General features: G+C 36.2%; 1 protein-coding gene and 1 pseudogene across 2 annotated transcripts; one reads left to right on the top strand and one right to left on the bottom strand.

Moving 5' to 3' along the window:
* Positions 1-902: 902 nt before the first annotated feature.
* On the bottom strand, positions 903-1,952 carry LOC120162417 (annotated as a pseudogene).
* A 1,568-nt stretch (positions 1,953-3,520) lies between these two features.
* Positions 3,521-4,905, top strand: LOC120162649 (zinc finger A20 and AN1 domain-containing stress-associated protein 7-like). Of its 2 annotated transcripts, XM_039172766.1 has the most exons (3): positions 3,535-3,549; positions 3,603-3,626; positions 4,136-4,905. In XM_039172766.1, exon 3 carries the CDS (start codon positions 4,179-4,181, stop codon positions 4,689-4,691), a length of 513 nt encoding a protein of 170 aa, XP_039028697.1. In that variant the 5' UTR covers positions 3,535-3,549; positions 3,603-3,626; positions 4,136-4,178; the 3' UTR covers positions 4,692-4,905. The 2 variants fall into 2 exon arrangements, with proteins under 2 accessions (XP_039028693.1, XP_039028697.1); XM_039172762.1 differs by having other exon boundaries at positions 3,521-3,626.
* Positions 4,906-9,126: the final 4,221 nt, after the last annotated feature.

The raw sequence follows: 9,126 nt of genomic DNA, 5'->3' as shown, positions 1-9,126 counted from the left end.
AAAACGGATGTTGAGAGAAGTTGTAACGTTGAACGACATTCTGAGGCTTAAGCGTGATTTAAAGGATCAGGTAAAGTTTGGTCCAATAGTTATTTACCTTGTAATTGTGCCGTGTTTCCAAATACTTTGGTGTCGACTGTAGGTCGACCAAGCTGAATGAAATACCGATGAGTTGAGGAAATTAAGGTATACGATACTCGAAAACTGGAGATAGACAAGCAAAAATGTCTTCACCTACAATTTGCAGGTTGGTTGTCATCAGGAACATAATGCTCGCTAGCTGCTTCATTTTGGAAAGAATAGATTGTAGATTTCTCATACCATAAACCCCTGGTAAGGCGAAATCCTACAATTTAAACCCCCTTCTTGTAGCATATATCATGTGCATACAGAGCGATTGCTTATACTAAATGAGAGATTGAATCCAGATCCTAGGCGGTTCTTTGAGGGCTTATATTCATAAAGTTTGTTCTTCATTTTTTTCATCTTCCTTGCAATAGGGTCATTCTTAGCTTCTTCTACTGGATCTTGTTTGCTTTCTCTTCACGTTTAAGCAGGAAAGATCTACTCGACGCAGTGACGAGAAGCTCCTTAAGCGTAATCCAATCTTGATCTGTATGTTATTAATACATAGTGATAAGTAACATGTTATAGCTATAAACCTCATTGTTTTGCTTCGAATTATAGGCTAAGGATTAATGTAAAATCCCTTATTGTTAAAGGGGCTGAAGTTTGCTTTCATTCTCCCTTCTTTTTATCTTTTGAGCTTTGTTGGAGCATATGGTGTTTTTATCATATCAAAACAAAATGATCATCGTTACAAGAGTTTGATTATTGTACGCATAGACAAAATGACGGCTCTCGTAAAAAGAGTGTAGGAAAAGTTAATATGAAATAAAGTGGGTATAGATCGAGTCGGATCAATAACCGGATTGTTGTTGAGGATTAACCGAATTTCACATTTGTGGTGTAAGTCAGACCAAGATTCCAATTTGCAGGTGCAACATTCCAACATATGATGGTCTCCTTGGTTGTGTATGAAGTGATCTTGAAAGAAAGAGATTGGCCTCTAAGAGTTGCAAATGATTGATACGAAGCTCCCCAGTTACGGCTTATGCTAAACCACCCTGTTTTGCTTCCTTTAACCCACATTTTCGCAATGTCACCACCTCCTCCTACGTTCATCACATACACCAACAACCACTACCCGTTTTCTTGGAACTTAAATTGAATCCCCCCCTCGTGTCACACACGGTACCCTGCAACAAATATCGCGATCAATCGGTAAATGAAAGAACTGAGATCATAAAATAACGATTGTAACGCCACTCTGCTAGTTGCTATTTCAAAAACGTACCTGCGTTACATGATGGGGACAATGCCGGCCTTCCACTGAGCGATTTTCATGAAAGCGGGCTTTGACATGTCGAAGTGGACCCAAGGAGGGTTGCACCGGCCACCGTCGTTGGAATCCTCGGACCAATTCGGAGGACGCAGGCTGGTTGCCGTCACAGTAGTGAATTTAACCGTGGGGTAGCACCACTTGGACTGAACACACTTTATCTGGTAAAATGTCCCGCAATCAAACCTATTGTTGAACAATGTTGTGCTCAGTGCAGCTGTGTTCGTATCATAACATTTTAGGCAAAATTTGCGTATGAATAAGGCATGTGTACCTAGAAGTTCGGAGGCTCGTCACCGTAAAAGGTCGCATGAGCCGGTCTTCCCAAGGGCTCGGCCGGTACGCAGCTAAACAAGGTTTGCCGATGATTTCCAGTGCTGTTACTGTCGTGAAAACAAACCCGAAGCTCCCTGAATGCAATCAAAGAGACATGGTTTTTAAAATCTTTTTCCTCCCTATGAGAACTTCGATCAAATAAATTATGAAAAATGGTTGTGTTTATCGACTTTACATGTTCCCTTAATATATAGTTAGCAAACTCACCAACCATTTGATCGGAGAAGGATTCAAAAACTGTGAAGACATGCCTTCTTCACACGATAATGGAGCTAAATTTTCTGAAGTCAAACTCGAATTTCTGAAATTGTTTATCGTGTTTTATTTAGGGTAAATTATCCCATTAATCAATGAACTTTAACTTGTGTATGAACTTTAATCAAAAAATCTTTGAACCTCAAATTTATCAAATATATATATATATATATATATATATATATATATATATATATATATTTATATTTTTTTAAAAAAATATATTTTAAATTTTTTTAGTTCAATTTTTTTTTTGGACAAATAAAGTGCTTAAAACTAAAAACTTAACTGCCCTCAATCAAGGGCATATCTCTAACCCTTCCTCCTGTAGAATTTTGCGAATAGCTTCCGGGGGTGTCGAAAATGTCCTTCCCACAAAGTCTTCCGTCTGAATCATCTTCACTATGCTGTCTGTAAGTTTGTTCATTTCTCGTCGTATCTATGATAATGGTATCGCCCAGGGTCTACCCAACAGCTCTCGGATATGTTGGAGAGCAGAAGGTGTCCTTTAAATTCTTAGTCAGTCTCCGGTATGCATCAACACTGTTGATCTCGAGGATCACCTTCCTTGCTCCTAGACATGATGCATGCAACAAACCTTCATACCCCCAAAGCTCGGCCTCCTGCACCGAGCAGATTCCTACACTTCTAGCGAAGCCGAGAACCCAATTTCTGTTACTGTCTCTAATCGCTCCACCGCATGCCGCGTACCTATCACTTTGATCCCTTATTCCGTCTGTGTTAACTTTTATCTATGTAGTCGATGAATTCTCCCATGGAATTGTATTTTGCAAACTCCTAAGTTGTAAATTTTAAACTTTAAATCTTAAATTCTAAAATTCTTAATGCTTAAACATTAAATTTCAAATAAAAATTTATGATAAAAGTAATATTTCGTTTATGAAATATTTTTCATTATCAACATACTAGATAATAATCTGTATAACTTTTTTATATTTTTAATAAAAATAATTTTAAATTATTTTCAACATGTTGTTATCTTAAACCTACCAAGTATAATTTAATAATTTAGTTAAATAAATACTAGATTAGAGTAGTTGATTAGCTCAAGAGCTAGGACACAAGTACAAATAATTAAGCTTCAAATTGAATATGAAAGTCAAATAATTTAATTTTAATTCAAATTCAAATCTTAATAAAAAGAAGTTGAATCAAATTAGAATCCAACTCCAACTCTTTACACCAAAAATCCAACCGGAGTCCCTTAATTTGTTTTTTAATCTATTATTATTAGTATAAAATTAATTTTTAATCAAATTAATGTTAAATTTTATTTTAAAATTTAATTAAATAAACACTTTAATTTTGTTGGTTTATTAATCTATTCATATTAAGGACTCCGGTTGGGTTGGTTTTCACATTTTAGGTTTTCGAGTTTCGTTTTGCTTTCCTGGCTTCCACCCAAAGAAAAAAAAAACAATTTTACTACTTTTCCTATATAAATAATTTCTCAATAACCCTTCTCTGATTTTTTTCTTTAATTCGATCATATTTATCTCTCAAATAATAGAGAGCTTATCATCGTCTGCGAAATTCCTGGTTTCTCTTTCTCATCGTTTGACACCGACCTAAAAAAGAATACGAATAATCTCCGGTTATCGCAATCAACACGGTATGTTGTACGGGTTTTATTTAGGGAGTTTTCCTTTTCTAGGTTTCGTGTTCGTCGATTGAAGAAATTTTAGGTTTTCCCCTTTTTTATACTCTTTGACTCGTAATTACCGGTGGCTGTTCGATTAATTCCGGTGGACTGCTTATATTAAATTGGCTTTTCTATGTGTTAATTTAGGAGATCGATTGGATTTTATTTAGAATATTCTTCAGGAAATCTCATATTGTTGTTGGGGTTTTCGTGTAATTGGGCGTTTGAAAGATGAAATTAAGTTCCTTTGCATTAAATTAGGTTTTAAACAAAAAAGTAAAAAATATATGTTCGGCTAATTCTTGAGCTCGAGCCTTGAGCTAATCAAGCTGTCAGGAAAACAATCAATATATGTCTGTATGTATCTGTATCGTTGGCCGGCCTAATCTCGCTGGAGTAATTTAAGTTCGATTCTTTCTAATTCTCTGTGAAAATCAAGAAGTAGACCCTTATCCTGTCTATCACATCTTTGATTGTAGAGTCCAAAGTACATTTGCACAGAAGGACAACGAAAAAGAAACCATGGGATCTGAACAGAATGAAGGAACCAGCTTTTCTCCGTCCGAGCCAAAGCTTTGTGTCAACGGCTGTGGGTTTTTTGGCACAGCGTCAAATATGAACCTCTGCTCCAAGTGTTATTGTAACCTCCGGGCTGGGGAGGAGCAAGCTGCCAAGGCGAAAGCTGTCATGGAGAAATCTCTTGGTGTCGAAATGAAGCTGGAAGAAGTGGTTGCGGAGGCATTTAAGCATGTCGAGGAGCCATCTCATGTGTCCTCATCTACAGCCGTTGAGCAACAAGCGGCTGTTGCTATCGCTGCTGATGAACCTGCTGAGCTGAAGCTGGCAAACAGGTGCTTTATCTGCAGAAAGAAGGTTGGATTGACTGGATTCAAGTGCAGGTGCGAGAGTACCTTCTGTGGTGAGCACCGTTACCCGGAAAAACATGAGTGCTCCTTTGATTTTAAGGGTGCTGGACGTGATGCCATTGCCAAAGCAAATCCAGTTGTTAAAGCCGATAAGGTGAACCGGATCTGAAAGGTACAAATGCAGGTGTGCTCGAGCTGTTGTTCTTGAATGAATTTACCTTTTCTGTTTTGTGTGCTGGCTTTAGAGGTCAGTGGAAAATCATGGGCAGTTTTAATGATCTTATATCGGGGTCGGGGTTGATTGGGACGGCATTTGTCCTCTGCTTAAGTAGATTCCATAATCAACGAATTATTAATGTTTACGGTTCAATTGGCTTCGAACATTTCCTTCTCGATCTTCATTTTAGCTTAAAATCTATTGAAATTTTGATGCGACATAATCTAGCTTGAGTTGCTGCAAGGTTTGCCCTCTGCCTTGTGAGATTTGTTCTGATAAAAAAAATCAAAGTTGATTAGTATAGTAGCGGGTTTTTAATTCTTTAAATCCGACATAATTGTCATTCAGTTCACCTCTTTATTAAACATCATAAAAGGTAAATGGTCACTTTCAATTTTTTTAAAAAAACAATATTTTGGTCACATATACTATTGATTTACGTGAATGATTTATAAAATTTTAAGTATGAGATATTAAATGTTGTTAGTTTAATAATATGAAATATTTGTAAAAGAGATTTATTTTTAATTTGATCCATAAATTTTAAGAAAATATTAAATTTTTTGGTAAAATACTGTATCTTAAAATTGATGTATTATATTATCAATATTTAACGTCTTGATTGAAAATTATAAATTGATAAATTAAATAATTAACATGTAAATTTCCTAAAGAGAAAATAACCTCAGTGACAAAAAATGTCTTATAATATATGATTTTAACCAACTTTTTTTGGATTTGTCAAAATGACCAACAAAATCGCAATGCGAAATAAAAATCGCAACGCGATCTCCAGAATCGCAACGCGAATATGAAAATCGCAACGCGAAAATATAAATCGCAACGCGATTCTGACTATCGCAACAAGTATCCGTAAAATCGCAACGCGTATCCGTAAATCGCAACGAGAATACGTAAATCGCAACGCGGAAATCGCAACGAGAATACGTAAATCGCAATGCGTATCAGTAAATCGCAATTCGAATACGTAAATCGCAATGCGAATACGTAAATCGCAATGCGAATCTGTAAATCGCAACGAGATTCTGACTATCGCAATACTGAATTTCAAATTCGCAACTCGATTTCTGAATTCGCAACATGTTTTAATTTCGCAACACAAATGTTTTGAGTATATAACTACGCAGCAGCAGCAACTCATAACCTAAATCCCTAAATCGCAACTCATTTCATCTCCATCTATCACTCTCTCCGGCGACATCCGTTCCTATATCCAACGACATCCTTCCCCATCCGGCAACAAGTTTTAGTTTCGCAGCTCGTTTGTTTAGTAAATTAATTTACAATAATGAAATCATCTAATGTTGATCATGTTTGGATAAATTTGTGTTTTGGAGGGTCATGGGAGAATGTTCATGGTATTTTACAATATATGCCTTTACCCATGAATCTTCAACTAAAACTGTCATTAAAAAAGTTAACTTATGAAACTCTAATATTACGTGTTGCAAATAAATTGAATTTAGAGCCCCTAAGTGGATTTAGGCTATCTTATCAGAGAAATTGTAAAGTTTATTTGTTAACCGATAATGAAGATGTTGAACGATTCATTGCTTACATTAGTGTTTCAAGTGATGATGTCACATTGTATGTTGTTAAACCTAGAAGTAGTGAAGTTGGGTCAGTAGCGGGTAGCAATCAACTAAGTTTTTCAACCCCAGTTTATGGTACTCAAAATTTAATGGTTCCACCACAATTTCATCACCAAGCAAATATTGTTTCACCACATTTCCAATACCAAACACAATCTCAAAACCCACAACATTTCCCTAATCCAAATCTCAATCAACTTTCAGCACCAAATTCCGGTTTTCGTATTGACCAGTTAGACGATGATGAGCCAACAGAAAAAATTGTGAGTACTAGTCAGTATTCGAAATTTGATCTTGGTCAATACCCGGACTTTGATCTTGGTCAATACTCGGATTTTGATGATTTTTCAGAAGAAGAAACAAACCATGCATGTAATGATTTTGATATTGGTCAATACCTGAATTTTGATGATGAAACAGCCGTTGCCGAGGAAGATGTTGTTGATGATAATGAGGAGGAAGTTATGACTATAAATGAACATGTTGAACATCCATTCTGTAATTCATATAACACTGAAGAAGAAAAAGAAGAAGAAGAAATCCCCAAAGAAAAGTCCCCGAAGAAAATGCTACGGGAGTATAACTGGAATATGCCAGAATTACTTCAGATACCGGAAGAAGAGTTGGTAAAGATAGCAGTTGATTGTTACACAAAAATTATTCGTATCAAGAAAGATGATTGTTTTGATACAAATGAAGACTTGAAGATAGTTTTGTATACGAAATGTGTGGAAGATGTCTATCAACTAAAAGTTAACAAATCAAGCAAAGATCGTTTCGAAACAAGGTGTATGATTGACAAAAACTGTATGCGGCGTATGATTGCAAAGAGGATAAAAGATTGCGAAATGTTTCAAGTTAGGACTTTTATTGATAAACATACATGTTCAAGAACCCAAGTTTTTCCTCACCATAGACAGGCAAACAAAAAGGTGTTGGGTGGTTTTCTGGCTGAGTTAATGTTTTTGAATGGTAGGGTATATCGGGGACATGAAATTATGACTGACATGAATGCTCGGTTCAAGATTAGTATCTCATATTCTCAAGCTTGGAGAGCCAAATGTTATGCCTTGGAATTGTTGAAGGGGTCGCCAGAAGCATCATTTGCCCAACTGCCGACTTATTGTCACAATTTAAAGCTGAAAAATCCTGGGTCGGTAACTCATATCAAAATATATAGAGATGGACGCTTTGAGTTGCTGTTTATCGCCATTGGTGCTGCGGTTAGTAAATCAATATAATTTTGTTGACTCATTTTTGTTAGTTACATGCATTTCACATTTAAATGATTATATTTCTTGTGTATATGATTTTGTAGATTCGTTCGTTTATTAATTGCATGCACCCAGTTATTATAGTTGACGGAGCACATTTAAAAGGTCGATACCTTGGAGTAAACTTATTAGCAGTAGCCATGGATGCTAACAATGGGATACTGCCAATAGCTTACGGGGTTGGCAAATCTGAAACCTCTGATTCATGGACATGATTTATGGGGCATCTTAGGGATTGTATAGGTCCTATTAGCAATCTGACAATCATATCCGATAGGGCAAACTCAATTGACAACGCTGTTAGAAGGTGTTTCCCAGATGCTTTTCATGGACTTTGTGGTGTTCATTTGTATAGAAATCTAAAATCAAGGTCTGTTGGTATAAAAAATCACAAATGGACATACTGGAAGGCTGTAAAAGCTTATCGGGAAGTGGATTTTAATAAGCATATAAATTGTTTAAGACGTGTTTTGCCTCAGTGTGCTCAAACACTAGAAGATGTCGGATTTGAAAGATGGTCAAGAGTACATCAACTTGGAGCAAGATATGGTTTCATGACGTCTAATAGTGCAGAATCAATCAACTCTCTAAGTCGTCATTCCCGGAAATTACCCATTACTATGTTAATGGAGTTTTTTCGAGCCTCTATTCAACAATGGTACTACAAGAAAAGAAACCATGCATGTATTATTTCTTTAAATTCGTAACTTATCATATATTTTACTAAGTATTATTTATTTAAATTTACAGGAACATTGGAACATCGTGTTACACCATGGACAGAAAAAAAAAGATAACGAAACGTGTGTTGTGAAGTCAACGTCATGGAGAGTTGAACCATGTTCAAACACTTTGTTTGAAGTACTGGATAATAACTTAAATGGGCTTGTCGATATAAATGCAAAGACGTGTAGTTGTATGAAATGGCAAACATCTGGTTATCCGTGTGGCCATATTATAAAAGTTTCTCTTCATCTAAACCAAGATGATTCAAGCGCATACGCTATGGATTGCTACACTACAGAAGTATATCGACAGACTTATGGCGAGATTGTCTACCCTATTCCACATCCTTTTGAGTGGGACATACCAGATGACTTGCAAACAGTTTTGCCACCAGCCATGGACAGAAGGCTACATGGCCGACCAAAAAGTCATGATCGTATACCGTCTAAGGGTGAAGAGAAGAAGAGATCGATATGTAGTCGGTGCAAGGAAAGTGGTCATACAAGGTTGACATGTGGATCACCAGTGCCATCGCAATCATCTTTTCATCTACCAAAATATGGATCCTCATCAAAATTCAAAGCTCATATGGTGTCAAGCAAAAGGCAATCAAAATCGTAATCATCTTTAAAATCCCAATCACAACCGGCTTCACCTTTTGGGACTGTTAACTTAGGTGATTTTTAAATGCAAACGTTGTATTATGTGGATTTTATGTGTGAACTTTTAACATTTTCAGTTAGGCATGTATTAGTAACTTGAGTTTGAAAATTG

The sequence above is a fragment of the Hibiscus syriacus genome, unplaced genomic scaffold (genome assembly GCF_006381635.1).
Source record: "Hibiscus syriacus cultivar Baekdansim isolate YM2019G1 unplaced genomic scaffold, ASM638163v2 tig00002890_pilon, whole genome shotgun sequence".
NCBI classification, from domain to species: domain Eukaryota; kingdom Viridiplantae; phylum Streptophyta; class Magnoliopsida; order Malvales; family Malvaceae; genus Hibiscus; species Hibiscus syriacus.
The sequence above is the reverse complement of the archived record's forward strand: the minus strand, read 5'-3'. Positions and strand labels throughout refer to the sequence as shown.